This window comes from Diplotaxodon limnothrissa, linkage group LG2 (genome assembly GCF_057381915.1).
Source record: "Diplotaxodon limnothrissa isolate DT_005_m linkage group LG2, D_limnothrissa_male_GT1.1, whole genome shotgun sequence".
In the NCBI taxonomy this organism is placed as follows: domain Eukaryota; kingdom Metazoa; phylum Chordata; class Actinopteri; order Cichliformes; family Cichlidae; genus Diplotaxodon; species Diplotaxodon limnothrissa.
The window spans coordinates 13,627,029-13,644,484 of NC_140597.1; the positions used below are offsets into that span (position 1 = coordinate 13,627,029).

The 17,456-nt window shown below is 41.3% G+C and overlaps 1 protein-coding gene across 2 annotated transcripts in view; it reads left to right on the forward strand.

Moving 5' to 3' along the window:
* Positions 1 to 855: 855 nt before the first annotated feature.
* Positions 856 to 17,456, forward strand: part of shtn3 (shootin 3) — a 29,957-nt gene continuing 13,356 nt past the window's right edge. Inside the window, exons 1-2 of one of the 2 annotated variants that reach the window (XM_085367277.1) lie at positions 856 to 936; positions 5,934 to 5,997. In XM_085367277.1, the coding sequence (XP_085223403.1) occupies positions 856 to 936; positions 5,934 to 5,997 (145 nt within the window). The remainder of the gene's footprint in view (positions 937 to 5,933; positions 5,998 to 17,456) is intronic. The other variant, XM_085367286.1, reaches the window with a different exon arrangement.

Below are 17,456 nucleotides of genomic sequence, written 5' to 3' on the forward strand. Positions count from 1 at the left end.
AATAATTAACTATGGATTAAACTCTTGAACTGAAAAAATGTAAGAGAAGAACTTCAGATTCTGGGTGTGTGAGGACAGAGAAGGATCAGCTCTATTTCAGATTTGAGAAATAAACTTTATATTTCAGTTTGTGATGGTTCTGTTCTCTTTGTGATTACAGGAGCTGTGCTCACATACCCAGGATCTGAAGCAGACAGATCATCCAACATGTTAACTGCAAAATTAACTGATGAAAACAGTACAAAGGTTAAAGTACCACATGTGCTGTCAGTGACTGTTTAAAATGAAGAGTGGAATCCCTATTTTAAATTGTGTTTTAAAAAACGTTTTGAAAATCAGGTTAATTTGGAATTTGAAAATGGTTTTTGAAACAAGGTTTTTATTGACATTTAGGTCTTTTCTTTGTGAAATTCATTATCAAATTGAAGTGTTTATTGATCGATTAATAATTCATTTTGAAAAATGTATTTAAAAATAGTGTTTAGATTAAGTGATTTAAAAATCAATTCGAAAATGAATTTACAAGTGCAGAAATCATTTTATAAATTATTATTTAAGCACAGAATTCTTTATTTCGATGTGTGGCTATTGTGGTCCTCCATAGAAGGAGGCGATCAGGGGAGCAGGATGACGCTGTCAGTGAAGGGAGGAGGAAGAGGAGGAGGGTCCTGCCCGCCGGCAGCAGCATCGTACTGAGCCTCTCTCCATCCCATGTGCTGCAAAGGGAAGAAAATGAGCTCACGTTCAGACATGTGCTCCTAGAATTTCAGCTCTGTTCGGCTTTCCTGTTTTTAAAAAAAATATAGCTGGTGATAAGAATACATCAGCAGCCTGGAAGATAATTTGTCAATCAAAATGCTTCCCTGCTCACCATCCGCGCAGATGGAGGGATGCGAGGAGGAGGAGGAGGAGAAGGACGCACACATGCAAACAGAGGTAAAATGACACAAACGTCTCCTGTGCTGACTTCCGACACTCCAAATCAGCGTGTGAGAGGCGAGCATGCATGCGGGAGCCCGAGCGGCTCTGTTGCCCTTGTGGGACATTTCGCCGCCCGGCTTATGCTAGTGGAGCTCAGACATCAAAGAGCCGGACCCCTCCCTAAATCGTGCTCTTCACGCCATTTAAGCGAACTGAACCAGTCAGTGAGGAGAAATGATACGAGTAGCACAGCTACATCTTCCTTCATGGGGAAGTTTCTGAGTTTAAAACACGCTGTGTGTCTTTTTGTGTAAAAATGTGCGGAGTGAATGAGGCTGCCGGTTTATTCTGGACCGTGTGTCTTACTGCGTGCTCCCTTACAATAGACAGAATGAAAAACGCCTTAAATCATGTTCTCACACCACCAGGGCTTGGCTATGACCCCAAACACCTGCATGGTAGGGGTGGGCACAGGGGAAGTGAACCCCAGACCCCATTTCAGTGGTAATGCCTTGCTCTTGGAATTTAGTTGCCCCACCCTTTGACCTCCAAGAGCGAAAAATATGCTTAAAGTTGAGGTGGGAACAAAACCATCAACCTTTAGTGCTTATTCACCTGCTTCTTGCCCCCTTTTGATGGCTTTATGCCCACTTACTTACTGGGAATCGGACCCTCAAACCAAAGTGTATCAGTGCCTTGCTCTAATGTTCAAAGGCAGTAATGGATCACTAAGCTTTATGCTCGATCAGAGTCAGGGTTTCATCAGAAAATTCTGTTTTAGCACCATCTTCTGCAGAAAAATGTATTTGTAGCTGTTTTGTGGGTGAAGAAGAATGGAAAAGAGTCAGAGTCTTACTCACATTCTAATTTAACCTGCTAATATTAAACTAGTTTGCTTTAGTTTCTTCTTGAACTTTGTAAAGAATTAAGTTATAATCCAAGAACAAGAGCAGAGTCTTAGGGTCGTATTGCAGTTTTTATAGGTTTCAGCTAAATTTCCTGGTCTTCATTTGACTCAGGCACTCTCCCAGACACCCACCTCAACCATGATCATACAGTTAAAGATCCACACTTTAGCCGTACTCTGGTAATTACTGTATTGGCTTATCAAGGCCCAGCTGTGAAGCCTCAAGCTGGATTTTTAAATGCATGAGCGAGGTGTGGATCCAAGAAACACAGCATGATCACTGCAAAGAAAGAAAAGCATCTACATTTTAGCTAAATCTACCTACCGTTTACAAGGATTCAGCCAAAAGTAAAAAGCTTAACCTTCCAGGTATTATCATATGTGGACCATGTTTTAATACTGTAATTGTCTCGGTGCAAAGAAAATGAAAAAATATTCATAATAACAGTTTGTTTCCATTAAAATTAAAAGGAAATGAGAATCAAATAGCTTGGGACTGCTACTCTGATAGGTGGGGAATAGGTTTTTTGTCGTGGTCGGTGGGAAGTGCAGGAGATCGAACCGCTCAACCAGGCAACCTCAGTGCCTTCCTGTGTGCCGATGAACCGGCTGCCCTCACTGTGCTCCTGAGGGAAATCTAAGCTGACAGTGTGTGAGGCTGCAGGTAGAGCCGGGCAAAAGTGGGACAAGTGCTTCCTGCTGCTGGAGGAAAGAGAGAGAGAGCACGAGCGAGCGAGTGAGCTGGATGCTGAATGTCCTTTTCGTGCTTTTTTATCTGAGGAATGTCCGTTTTGTCGCAATTCCGCCCTTTAGTGGCCTCGAACTTTGACCACTGATATGAGATCAAGCACCGTTTTCCTGTTAGCATCAGAACACCATGAACACATCTGTGTCACTGACACAAAATAGATCCAATCAGACTGTGTTCATCTGTTTGTGGAACTTTTTAGGTCACATCTGTGAAATCTAATGTAAGGGGAGCTGAGGATGGTGAAGCATCAGTTTAGGGCTACACCCCAAGAACAGTTTAGGTTCTTAGAGCTCAAACCAGGAAGTGCTGGTGTCTGTCGGTCCTAGATTTTAATGGAATAACATTTAACGGGTTTAAGAATTCCAGAAATTAGCCCAGTTCTCCAAGTAGCTGAAGTTACACCTCTGACATCAGTGTGTGCAGGTGAAATGTGTGCAAATAGGTCTTACATTACAAATCACAAGACAAGCGAGCACCAATTGTAAGGAAAAAAAAGATCCCATCCATCCCAGAATTTATATCCATATGTGGGATTTTGCAGTGTTGTTACTTCTCTGTTTTGTCAAGTGTTGGTACGTCATCCACAAAATGTCCTCCATCACTGTCAGAAACACCAAGTAGCTTTAGGATCTTCAGTGGAAAATGTGGTCAAATGTGTCCCTGACCGCCTTGTTTAGTGATCTAAATGACCAAAGAGCTATCTGTCTTGGTGGTCATTCATGATCTAGTCTGCCTGCGACTATAATACTAGGTCATTATGGCCACACAGAGTGAAACTAATGGTGCTCTGTGAAACTCATCAAAGTCAAAAGTTGGTTCATCAGCTGCAAGTTGCTCTGTAATGGCAGATTAAGTCAAATAACTAACATTTGTTGGAACAATCACAGAGTAAATAAAGAGTAAGGGGGGAAGCCACCAACATTAAGTCACCCAGCGGTTTGTAGAGTGTTACGAAGCTTCAGGTTTGGCCTTTCATCCGTCACCATCTTTGTTTCATTTAACCTGCATCATGAGGTGGAGGTGACTGAAAAATTCTAATCCACCTTTCCAATCCCAAAGCAGCCACACCCTGATGCAAGCACAGCTTCATCTCCTGTGGATCAGAAGTAGAAAGAATAGAGGCTTAAGATGCCTTTGAGCCCTGTGCACACTCTGTGGAAACAGCCAGTCTGTGTTTGCATCACACCCAGCTGCTGCATCAGTCAGATGCTTCTCCTGTATTTACCAGTGACTGATGACCACCTGAACACAAACCCCTGATGAGTACAGTATGGTCACCGTGGGATTTGTCCAGGCTTTACAAGCAGACAGTAACTGCCTGAATGCATCTTTAAATTGCTGATGGGCAAGCGAGGATGGACACTAAAAGCCACAAAGGAGACATCATCTTCTATTTCTGAGAACTATAAAAATCGAACGTCTGTAAGTCCAAATGTTTGAATCATCAGTCCTTGAAGGAGCCTGTATTTGGGCCACCAGGAAAATTCACTTCACCTTGACTGACTATAAAACTCGTCCCCAGCTTCTGCCTTTTGGCTCATCTTATGTCAGTCCATCTGAAGTAGTTACCTCCAATGACTGTGCTAATGACATGCTGCATGTGGACATACCATTTGGCCTAAAAGTTCATCATTTTAACCTTGTATTTGGCATTTCCTTATGATGCGCCTTGTCACGTGTGACATCACTGCAGCGGTCCGATGGAGCGTGTAAAAGGTAAATCTTTTTAACGATGCACTCCCTGCAGAGGGTCTGATTCTGATGAATCTTCAAGGTTTGGCTGTTGCCAGTTTGCATCAGTCATATGTTAACCATTATGTTTGTTTCACTACATTGCTCCAGAAAATGAGCTTGAAGCTAATCAGTGTTCTCCAGTATGCAGAGAGTGATGTTTCATGCAGTGCATTTGTACTCTGGAGGTTGTTTAAACCCACAGGGAGACGTTTCTTTGCCTGTGTACTTTTGTTTTTTGCTTTGCAGGAGATCACTGAAAGCTTTACGAGTTTCAATTACCATTTTAAATTAATTGTGTGCAGAGCACAGCAGCACAGCAGATACTCTGTTGGTGGCTGTGGTCACTCAGGAGGGCACTTTACTTCTGTCCTGTAACAGGGAGGAGATATGAATGATGGGATGATAATCCAACAGTTACTTTTCTGCTCAGTGAGCAAGCACAGACACATATCTGAGAGACGGCTGACTAGAAAGAAACCGTCATCATCCCAAAGCTTCTTGGGGCTGCTCTTTTATTCACACGATGCCACCACACACCTGGCTTTACCTGTTTGATTTAGCAACATGAATCCTTTCATATGTCAGGCAACTCTGTCAATGTTAGTAATACGGGGAGATTCTAACCAGCTGTGCGTGTTTTTCTCAGTCAGACTAGAAATACATGTTTGGGTGTGGTGGAAAAGTTGATTTGTCTTTGAGTGTGCATGTTGAGTTTCTGTTAATCTGTGACGTTTGCAGCTGCTTTCATTTTTCCAACATTCAAACGCGGCGTCTCCTCAGCTGCTTGTCCGAAACACAGCACAAGAAGAGACAGTGGATGCGAAAATAAGCAGTTATGGCCTTTCTGGCTTTTTCTATGGTGGAAGTCAAGTCAGCAGGAGCAGAGTGAGTCAGTCTGTTATCAGAGGTGATGGGCTGTCAGTGTTATTACAGAAAGCCAGGCAGCATTTTAAGACAATGGAAGAGGGCAGCGCAGCCTTCAGCACAGAGGGAAATCGGGCAAAATGAACGTTTATCTGGAGGACGTGGTAGGAAGGAAGTGCTTGTGATGCTTGTGTTAGCTGCTAACACTGTCGCTGCAGTGTTCTAAGCATTACTTCATATTAGCCACATTCAGAAAGGATTAATATTATTGTTGGATTTTAAACGTTGGTGTCACTAAGTAAAGTAATGCCAGTGAATCTTAGCAATCACAGCTTGAGAATCACCAGATACATGCAGCTAATCCTGCAGAAATATTCTACAGTGGCAGCAAGGTCATGGTTCGTACCCGCCTAACGTGTGAGTGTTTCTGTCAGGGGTCTTTGTGTTCTCCCTGTGCCTGTGTTGGTTCTCTCCAGTTTCTCCAGCTTCCCCAAAGGTGTGCGTGTTAGGTTAACTGGTGACTCTCGATTTGATGTAGGTTCTGAATGATTGTTTGTCTGATGCACCAGCTTCCAGGTACTGCTCGTTGTTGGCCTGCTGAAAGTGTTTCAGGATAAAATCGCTGCTTTGTCACAGCTGAGTGTGTAAACTGTTGTGTGTGTGTGGGTGTAACTTCACTCTGCTGATATCAGTGACCTGTACGTTCAGCCTGTTGTGGAACACGATCTGATGGGTTGACCCTGCTGTCTGCTCCAGCAGTGCAACAGACTGACGGAGGAGAGAGACGAGGCAGAGAGACAACTCAAACACATCAAGAGAGGTGAGTCCAGCTTGTTTACACCTTCTCAAACTCTCAAACACACAAAAAAATGTGTTTTGAAGCAGGAAATGAAATTAAAGAATCTTTGCTAAACAATAACCTTCAGCAGCTATAACAACCAATAATGGAGTGACAGACATTTATTCTGCAGACATTAGTGTTCTATAGAGGATGAATAATACCAAGTCATCTTCTTACTTTTAAAAGCAGTCAACTCTGAAAAACCTTTACACATATCCCATCAGAATCAGTTGATTGTTTTTTTGTGCAAGAACTTGTATATCCAATTTTTTTACCTTGACTTTACTATGAATATTTTCCCAGTTACAGGTCCTAAAAGTACATGGGTGTGGCTTCGAATTTTTATCAATGGTTTTCAAGCCTTATAACTTTATAAAACAGAAGATATCTATACCAAATTTCCTGGTCCTAAAAACAAGCTTTGTACCATGGATGTTTGATCTGTACCCTGAAGATCCAGCTACTCCTGGCATTTCCTGTCTGCTCACTTTGACCTTGGGATAAACTGGTTTAGAGTTTCTGGATCAGCCCATATTCATTAATAGTTTCTAACTTACTACTCATTTTTCTTCACCTGTCAGATTTCCATTTAGTAAAGTCCTCATCCTCCTAGAGGTTGCAGAAAACTATAATTATCATTTAAAAGTAAAAAAAATAAAATAAATGGTGCCATTAATGCTTCAGTGCACACAGACAAATACTTATGTCCAGATATCAAATACCACAGAGCAGCCTGACACCTCATCCCAGCGAGCCTTCACTTCCTCCGTCCCTCTTCGCGTTATTCATCTGTGCCTCTGCTGGTATGACATCACCAACACCTTGTCCTCTGAACAGGTGTGTTTAAGAGGGTGTCACCCGTTTCCATGGTGACTCTCAGTTTAGTCAGCCAGTTGTAGGGGAGCACTTTTGTTCTGAGGAGTTTAACTCCTGATTCTAAAACTGAGGAAACTGCAGCACTTACCTACGGCTCCCATGCCTTCCATGATTATTCACAGAGGTAAGAGAAGGTTTACTGATGTTTATCTATTATAGAAGCATGTAGGAGTCAAGTGTTTGCATAGCTACCTGATTATGTGTGGGATGGATAAATTAGTGGTGCTAAATGTCTGTTTAGGATGCTAAAATTCAGACTACCAACTTTTTCATATTCAAAAGGCTTATATTCGATATTCTTGTAGATTTAGCCATATTAACGAACACACAAGCCAACATTTGTCTTCCAAAAAGATTACATTTTAATTATCCTTTTGTGTCTTAGAGAAGCGGGTCAGTGATGTCAGTCGGTTCAGTCAGCTATGTGTATGTGGGCGAGCTGTTATTGTCCAAAGGTAACAGGAGAACCAGGCGTTCTCCATCTGTGGCTTGTCCTCAGGTGACGTTTCAGTAAAACAGGCCGATTCAGAGTCATCGCCTACCTCCCCTAACTACAGCAGTTCTTCCTAAATCTAACGGTGTCGTGTCAATGTCTGATTTAAAGATATTTTTGTTTTACTGAGCTCCTTTGTTGATTTAATTTAAGTGGAGGCATTCAAATGATCTTACCAAAGTTAGTGTCCCCTGAGGATGAACTCTAATGATGCTGTCAGGGCTCATACTCTACATCTGGTGTCACCACAGGGCATGACACTGTATTTTTTAACCTTCTATGAACATAAGTTAACAGCTGTTGGATAGATTACTGAGAATTTTGATAAACTCCATCTTGGCCCCCAGAGGATAAATCCTAATTCAGCTGACATTTCCCTGCCTGCCATCAGGTCAAACATTTTATTTGACCTTTTAATTTGCACAACGTGGTCATCTACATTCGTGATCCTGCAGTGAGACTGACCTTTTGCATTTTTAAGCATTTAATGCATTGGCATTAAATTTGGCACACAAGCATGATCCCAGCAGCATTATGTTAATCATACTGGTGATTTTTACTGCCTGGCATCATAAAGTTATAATTAGCGTTACCAGTTATTGGGTTTATGACCAGTTAACAGCCTTTTCTTTCCTTAGTGTTCTGTGAGAATGATTAAACTGACACGCTACAAGCTAAACTAAGATTGCAATCATTGCAGAGATCATTATACTTAAGCATCAGCTTTAACCCTGATGCACCGTTTGTGTTATATAATTAAGAGCACAGAGCTGCCATTGTGTCTGCAGACTTTCAGTCGGTTGTAATTTTGTCTAACTGAGCCAAGCACGAGCAGCTGTTGTTGGGGCGGGGCCTATGGCTAATGGGGATGAAATAAATGAATAAATTAACAAATATTTGTTAGTTTAACTGGCGTTTAAAGAAACATGAGCTGAGTTATCCAGCTGGTGTTTTGTTGAGGTCTTCAGTGACTGTCAGATATCGCAGTCCTCTCCTAGAACTCAATAATATTCATATTAAATGGTAATGATGTGGCAGTTTAAAGTGCACGGCATGCTCCTAATGGAAGGAAATGATTGTCTTTCATATTTTGCAGTTTAAAGTAGAGTCAGTATACAATACAACGATCGGCAAAAGCGTATCATTACACACACAACAAAGAGGCCTTCCTGTTTGCAGTCCTTATGTTTAACAGGTGCAAATTAAAATCTGGGTGTTTAAAATTTTTATCAGAAAGGCTTCTGTTCATTTGGGGATTTTTCTCAGAACATTTCATGGGAACCTGTGAGAAAAACATATTCTAGTCTTTTAATCCGACTCAAACCTCAAACTGCCAGGAAAGTGTCACAAACTTGTCATCAGCAGCAAAACTGGACCTAAGATCCTCAGCAGTGTCAGCAGAATGCTGATCCTCCTTTTCACCATGGGTCTCATCACTTCACACACCCAGTCTATCGTTCATTCACTCATTTATTCATTCACCGCCTTCCCCCAGAGAAGACAGCAGTCGCTCTTGTCATGTTATTCTCATGAATTATTAAAACCTCCTGACATGAATAATTCAGCAGCAGAAAACTGGGGACGGACGAGGGTGTGTGTGGGAGGGGGGTGGGCTCATCTTGCCTGACTCTTTATCCACTGTGGTCCTTGAAAGGCCCTTTCTACCTGTTCCTCAATAATTGATGACCGTGCTGTAATGGCTTTAATGAGGGAGACTTGGCTGCCTGGCAGGTACTTGATTTTGAGCTCTTTTGGAACTCAAAGGCCAGTCTGAGATTAAGTGAGCATAAAACAGTGAAAACATGACCCGAACCGGAGTCTCTGTGAGATAATAAACTGGCCTCAGTGACGGAGGATCCTATTCACACTGAGAGCAAACATAACTAACTGACTTTATTACAATCCTGTGAGTAAAGTAACAGAATACGTACATGATTATGATACTCACTCAACATTTCACATTTTTGTATTTTTGTTTATATAAGTTTAATTTAAGCATATTTCTGTTATTTCTGTTATAGTTTGAGACCAACTATATATTATAGTTGGTCTCAAAAATGATTGTGGTTAAAAAGTCCACCTCGGCATCACTGTGTTTGCTTCTACTGCTGTTACATTTCTTCTGTGAGTGCAGTTTTTATAAGGTATTTTTAAGGTTTTAATTTTATCTCCATTTATTGATTCCCATTGTCATTGTTTAGCATAAAAATTTATCAGTTAAATATTTGTTCCTTTTCACAAAATCAGTCTCTGAGTATTTAATGTTTGTTGCTTATAAAAGTTGCAAAAAGCACAGAGAAGAACAACACCGTGGAAGATCATGGGTTTGATGAGAATGCTACTAATACACATAAATGTGTGTGCAGGTGATTATAACGAGGCTTACTTTGTGTAGAACTGTCCCTCTAGTTGGTCTGTGAGATATCCACATTCTAATTTGGAGTGGATTTTAATGTGTTGAGAATTAATTGTTCCAAAAATCTAAAAATCTAAATACATTTCTGTTGTTTTCCTGTGACTGGACCAAAGATAGTCCAGGCATAGCTGCCCTGTCTCGTCTGGTGCAGCGTTGTGTCATATTCCATGGCAGAAATTGTGAGTTTAGTCCAAGATTACTTCTATAAATATGTTTGCAAGCTGACAAACCCTAAAGTAGGAATAACTAAACAGATTGCAAAGGTCCTAACATGTTTCCTGCAGCAGCGAGCACTGAGGAGCATCATTTAGGAGGAGGTGATCTGTCAGAAGGTTTCTTTCCCTTTATTTTGCTTTTCTTGAACCTTATATTTTCTCTGTTAAAATGGAAGCTGCCCGGCGCCCTCAGCTCTTTTCCTGAACCTTTCAGCCAGTAGGAAGCAGGCGGAACTGATGTCTCACAGTCTGCAATTTATTCTCTATTAAACCAGTGCAGCAGAGCAAGTAAAAGAGCACAGGAGCAGAGTGACAAACCTGCCTTCCTGGGAGGGATTTTGGCAGCAGCCAAAATTTGTTTGAGCTCAGTTAAAACCAAAGAACAATGAAAAACTCCACAGAACAGAAGACAAAAGAATATGTGAAATGCAATGAACACATCAGCAAATAAACTTTAGAAAAGAGACAAAAATATATTTCTATGTTCTTCTTCCACCAGTGCTTTGCATCACCTACTGTAATGCTGCATGTAGCTGGAGGCCAACTGTGCAGCACTCAGCTTCACAGGCTGATTGCCTGCAGTGTTATTATCATGTGCAGCCTAGTTATCCAGTCTACTGTACTTAGATAAAAGCCTGTGGCTGCACTTTCCATGCATTCGAGTACTGCAGGAAGTACTGAAATTACATGCTCAGAGTCCACAGAGGACCTGTGACCATGTGACTCTGGTAGAAACTTTCAAACTACATGAAATCAGGACCCGGGCATAAATACGATGAGCACAAAGGATCCGACACTCAAAAACAGTACAGAAAATAACAATGGCATCAGATTTAATCACAGATTGTGCCCTAAAGCATTGAAGCTGTTGATCATGTTCACAATGAACTTCTAAAGTTAAAACATAATTACACAATTAGACATTCAGTTATCCACAGCTTAGCTTAGTGTTGGAGCTTAAACGCCACAGCTCTCTGTCCTCTCCAGCATTTTAACCCTGTTTTAACACTGCGCTGGGATTTTGCTGTTACGCACAGATGAATGTCCAAACCGTTGGCTAATCCTCCAAATCTTCTGCCGATAACACAGACCGCCACTAAAGCGGCTTTACCAGCTGCAGTTCGTCGATGAAAAACAAAAGCCTGCCTCTGTTTTAGTTTCAATTGTCACAGGTTTTAACAGCACGTCATTTATCTCATGAGGCCCTGAGCTTGGAGGAATTACTGACCCAGAACAGCTTCTGCAGGACAAAGTGTGTCTGTGAGAGGACAGCCACATGTTTTATTTCAAACTGTTCCTGTGATGCTTTCAAAAAAGATGAATCGTCTGCTCTTCAATCCTTCAATCCTTATCTGACAAATGATGCATCATTTTTCATCATTTGTCATGATCTCAGTCAGCATGAGTACGCCATTTCAACTCTTTGGGGTTCCAATTTATATTTAGTTAATAAATAACATCTTTAAACTCCTAATAATTCATATTGGTAGCTTACAATTTGTCACCAAAAGGTTGATTCTGCTCATCTGGACGTAGCGTTTTCAGTGGGAGAAACGTTTCGTCACTCATCACTTATTTAAGCTACTATCGTCAGTGTACGCACACACGAGAAAAATAAAGGAGACACAACAAGCAGGGTCGGTGTGTCGCGTTCTGCTGGATAAAATGCTGAGCATGTGGCACAGCTATATTACATTAAATATGGATTATAAAACCTACACATATCCACATATGTAAAGACATCCTCGCAGACATGTGGAGATAGAAATAAATGAATTATGCATGGTTTAACTTTAAAACAACGTAAACAACCACATTAATGGTTTTTCAATAGAGGAAAAAAATAAAAGAAAGAAGAGGAAGAAGCTTAACATTTCTCACTGCACATTATTAGGTGTGGGATTACCGGGAGATCCAGAGACTGCACCAGCTGAGGGTTTCTCCTGTAAAATAACATTTGAAAGCTATAAATAGCTGAGAATGAACTGTTTGCTGCGTCTGACCCGCAGAGCTGCAGCTGAGCTGCAGTGAAGTCAAGTGGAGGACGATCCGCGGTGGCATGTGGGCTGAAGCAGTGTTTAAAGGGACCAAAAGAATCCCTGAGAGATCTCTGAGGGTTTAAATGAGTCTCTGGATTGGAGGGAATCACACACCCAAAGCCCATCCACGAGCATTAAACATTGAATGAGGGATTAAAAAAAGATCCGGAAGCCTTCCCTGTCTCCCTTCTCTCTCACGTCATCCTCACTGCTGCTTCCTCACCCATACCCAGGCCCTTATGTAAGCATGGCCGACACTCTGGGTCAACATCTTCTGCAGCTGAAGCTTTTCTGTTTGCAGCTCTTGGCTGCTCAGAAATGTGTGGATGGATTTTATTTGGTCAAAGCTCTAATCAGCACTTTTCTTTATTCATTTATTACTTTCATCTTATGATAGGTTTAGAAACAGTTAAAAGATGATGTTAACCTAGCTTTATTCGTTTTTGAAAAATATGTACTTAATAGTTAAGTGGTTAACCAACAAATACCATCCATCCATTTTCTGCTGCTTTCTTGGGGCGTGGGGATATAAGACACAGCGCTCACTGGTCCTCTCTCAGCTTCCCAGGACAACCAAGGATGCAATGTCTCCTTCCCATATGAAGGAGCTCCCCGCCCCCGACGGTGTCCCTAGGGAGTTGCTTTGGGACTCCAGGGTATATGATCTATTGTTACAGGCCTAGAATTTCAAGGCACGGCCAATTGGAGGATCAGACAAAGCGCCTCTTCTTTTTGCTGATGATGTGGTTCTGTTAGCTCCATCAAGCTGTGACCTGCAGCCTGCACCGGGGTAGTTTGTAGCCGAAGGTGAAGTAGCTTGAATGAAAATTGCACCTCGGGTCAGTTGGTGCCCATATCACAGGCCTGCTTCATTTTTAGAATAATTTATAATAATAAATCAAACTCAAAAAACCCAGACCTAAACATTTACATGATGAGGTACATGAGGAAACTATTTTGTTTGGGTCAGTTTATTTATTTGCCCCAACAATTTTGCTGTGATTTTGTGCCTTAAAAATAAAATTACTCTACTTTAGAGATGCTTCTCATGTTAGTGCAAAGCACAAGCCCTCCTGTCCATGTATATAGGACAGAGGCAGATGTGTTAGAGCTTTGTTTTGGGTCTCCTCAGAAAACGGTTCCTTCCCCTGCTCCTCAGCCTCCTCCTGATGATGTAGTTCAGCTTTATTTCCTGGTGAAGACGATCATTTAAAACAGAGCCCAACAGGATCGATGTCATCATTTCTTTTAGCAAAAATATGTTTGATTCAGATCTACACAGATTAAAAAGCATGATTATTTGTGGTTTTGTAACATAGTTCTATAGTTGTTGTAGTATCTCCTCCAGTGCTCTGTTACTATTCTGGATCAGTTTCCCTAACAAATGTGTTGCTTTGCTTTAAAGGAAGTCATTTTTCGGTGGTCTTTAGATCAGATCAGTGTCTAAGCCGAGTGACTGATCCACAGCTGGAGCGCGACGTCCCGCAGGCCCTTTAAATCCAGCTGTTTTTGTTTACGCGGAGCTGTTGGTATGTGCCCAGAATGCATCATCAGGCAGAGAAGCATTAGTCATGTTTCCTGCAGGTCTCACCTGACTCTAAAATGTAATAAGCTCAGGTGACCTGAAGGCATCAGCGACACAGAGACGGGTTCAGCTTGTGGTCACTGTCATCATCGAGGGATTTCTATTTTCTTCTCATTGTCTGATATTACTCTGACATTTTTTACACATGCAGATTTTTTTCATGCAGCAAAAACTTTAAACGTCACTTCTGTTTATGTATTTGTGAAAATGGGACACCAAGGAAAGGCTTTGAAGGACATGCATGGATTGGTGAAATTAGAAGTTAGACTTTACTTTTTGTTACAAATTAAGGAGAAAATATTGTGTATAAGTGTTATTAGGTGATATTTCTGATCACTGTCTGGTCTGGGCACGCCGGCTGAGCTAACATCTTTTAAAGATGACAATCAGGATAAGCTGACGATGTATGTTTCTGCATGCCAGCAGACGCGAAGGTTTCACTTACAGCAGCCTAACAACCGGTCTGGCAAATGATGGAGCAGCAGCCTGTCATTAACTGCTCCGCTCATGTGCTGTGTTATGAAGTCTGCATTCAGCTGGTGATGGAAAGTGTTACCCTGCACACGCTGAGTGCTCAAATACAGGTTATTGAGATTCCTGCTAGGAAACAGTGAACAGGATTCTTCTGTCATACTGCATGTGACAACCACAAAGCAGCTTCTATTGTGCAGCTAGCTTCTGTTAGGTTTCTGTCAAGTTTGTTTCCTGAGTTTTGTATTAATGAAACTTTATGGTGTTTGTTTGAGACGCTGCTGGTGTAAGCTGGTTCACAAAATATAATACAGATGCATCACAGATACGCTGTCTGTGCCTCTAAAGTGAGAGAGTTTGGTTGTAATTTGACAAAAATTAAATTCACAGGACAGTAAAAAAAACATTTTCTATGACTTTACATACAAAAACATGTCAATTCAAGTTTTAGGTTTTTCATTTAGCACAAAGAGCAGGTCATTTTGTGTGATCCAGGCTGTGTAAATGATTCAGGGAGTAACTGTGTAAGACTCATTTAAACTTTAGATTCTTTAAACTGAGTACTCTGCAAACCCTGAACGCTGATCTAGTTGAATTGACCCTGCATGCTCCCTGTGCTGTTTACGTGCATTTAACTACACATTTCAGCTCTGCAGACCTCAACTGTGATTGGTCTGTGAGTGAGTGGCTGTAGCTTCAGAGACAGAGCAGGTCATCTATTAGTTAAAAGGTTGGTAGTTTGATCCCTGGATGCTCCAGTCTGCATGCCAAATATTCTTGGGCAAGATAGTAACCCTGAGCTGCTCTGATGCAGTCGCCGGAGTGTGAATGTTACACAGAAAGCACAACCATAGGAAAAAGGCATGCTGTGTAAAGCACTTACAGTTTTTTCTGAATGCTTAAACCCTAACTGTGATTCCTGTAGCACAATCTCTAAAACTATTCAGACTTATGGCAAAACCACTCACTGAGTTTGCAAAACTAAAAGCACAAAAACTGCTTTGCACTCAGTTTGCAATTTTGTAACACACACTTTGCAAAACTGTAGGCACAATTCACTGCACAACACTCAATTACCAAATTTCCAACACACTCCTAGCAAAAGCATACACATGTATGGCTATCATTAACACTAATTTGCCAACTGTCTGGCACACTTTCACATGTGAAAACTTCTTTAGATAATTAGTTCACTTTGCAATCAGCCTAAGCGCTATAATACAGGTAAGCTGTGTGTGCAGAGTACAATGGAGGGAGCAGAAAGAGTGAGAAGTAGAGGAGGCCGAGGAAGAGGACGTGGAGGTGAAGAAGTAGGATGAAGAGGACGACAAGGACAAGGAGGAGCAAGAGGAAGACGAGGAGGGGGGAGAGGAAGATGAGGAGGGGGGAGAGGAAGGGTAGGAAGAGTAAGAAATAGAATTGCTGATGACATCAGAGCTACAATAGTGGACCATGTAATCAACCGTGGAATGACCCTGAGGGAAGCTGGCCAACGGGTCCAGCCTAACTCGAGCCGCTACACTGTAGCAAGTACCATAAGGACATCTTGAAATGAGAATCGGTTAGTACAGTCACTTCGCACAAAGATTTGTAGCACTGCCATATGCCAATGAGAAACACACCAATACCATTGATGTAAAAATACTGAAATTGTTACTTTACAGAATTGCTAGATGACCAGATGCTGGGGGCAGAGGAAGCATGTTCACTGCAGACCAAGTAACCCATATAGTCATTATGGTGATTGCAAATAATCCTATACTTGGAAATAAACACTTGTGTTTGTTTTGATGTGTTTGAATAAACACCAGTACTTGAAGTTTGGATCCCTCTATGCTTATGGATCTATGACAGAAGTATGAACTCAAACTGACATAGCCTACCTTGTGCACAGAGAAAGCAAAGGCCAGATGTGTTTTGTATTCATACCATCAGTGTGCAGTTGGCGCATTGTGTGCTTAGTAAATGATGGCTTGTGTGTACTGTTTGATACGGAAACACCATTTTTACGAAGGTGTGAAGAGTTAATCTAGCTGTGTTTGCTTTTGCAAGAGAACTACAATGTTTTGATTATTGGGTGACAGGTTTTCTTATTTGTGTGAAGAGTTTTGCAAAATTAGCCAATAGTTACAAAAAATGTGCTTAAGCAAACAGAAAAAACTGTAAGTAGAGTAGAATTAGAAGAACCAGAATGTATTCAGCTTGCTCAGTATGCCAGTCTGTGTATACTTCTCTCCATCCTTTATTCCTGTAAAAGTAAGTTCTGTTCTTTCATATTTTAGCGCCAACATGAACTTTTGAGCTTCAGCAGAGGGATGCAGGCTCACCAGCAAGTACAAATACAAAAAATACTGAATGCTGCCCACTACAGCAGCTGTTCACTGCAAAGGTGTGGGTTACTCTGGAGTCTGACAGAAGTGTGCCGGTTTCATCTGTTTATGCCACTTCTCTGTTTCACACCACAGACAAATATGCCCATAAATATTTTGACCAATGCTAAATGCTACTGCAACAACAACAAAGAAAGAGGACAGTACATCAGAGTTATTACAGAGTCTCTGTGGCAAATGAGGAGGAGGAGGGCAGGAACACATTTCCTCCTGCCTTCAGCTGAAGGAGTGAAGAGTATAATTAGATTTGGAGCTTGTATATTGATCAGGAAGGACTGTGTTAATGGAGCCAGGATGTTAGCAGCAGCTTCCTGTTGGCTCTAATACAATCCAGCGCCAGCTGCTGAGAGAGCCCAGGACTGACTGTGTTGCAATACCAAAACTTGTCATGTATTTCAGCTGTATTTGAAATACAGACTTTAGATTTACAGTTTTTTACAGACGCTAGGACACATTTCTCAATACTTAGGTCACGTTTGCAAAACTCCTCACACAGTGAGCACAACAGAAGTCTATGTGGGCTAAACTGAGGACCAGTTATCATTGTTTTGGCACAAAATGCATTCAATGACTACATCTCTCAAATTTCATGAATTATCTTCTCACTCAGACACAACAACTGCCAAAAATCTTTGTACGGACAGGACATTTTGCATGTGCTTACATACTGTTTTCAAAACTGTTAAACTTATGGCCAAAACAATAACACAATGCAAAACTTGAAAAGACAGCAAAATCCAACAGCAATATTTTATTGAAACATATTTTAAATCTAAAAATGCAGTTTAACCAGCCACAGCTGATTCTCATTGTAGATGAACATCTACACAGGTGTTACTCCTTCAGTCTTTCAACTCCTTCAATTCTGGCAGCCAGAAGATTCTTTCCTAGATGACATAAAATGTGATGTGGATGAGAATCTGTGGCCAAATGGAGAAGACCGAGTAGATTAG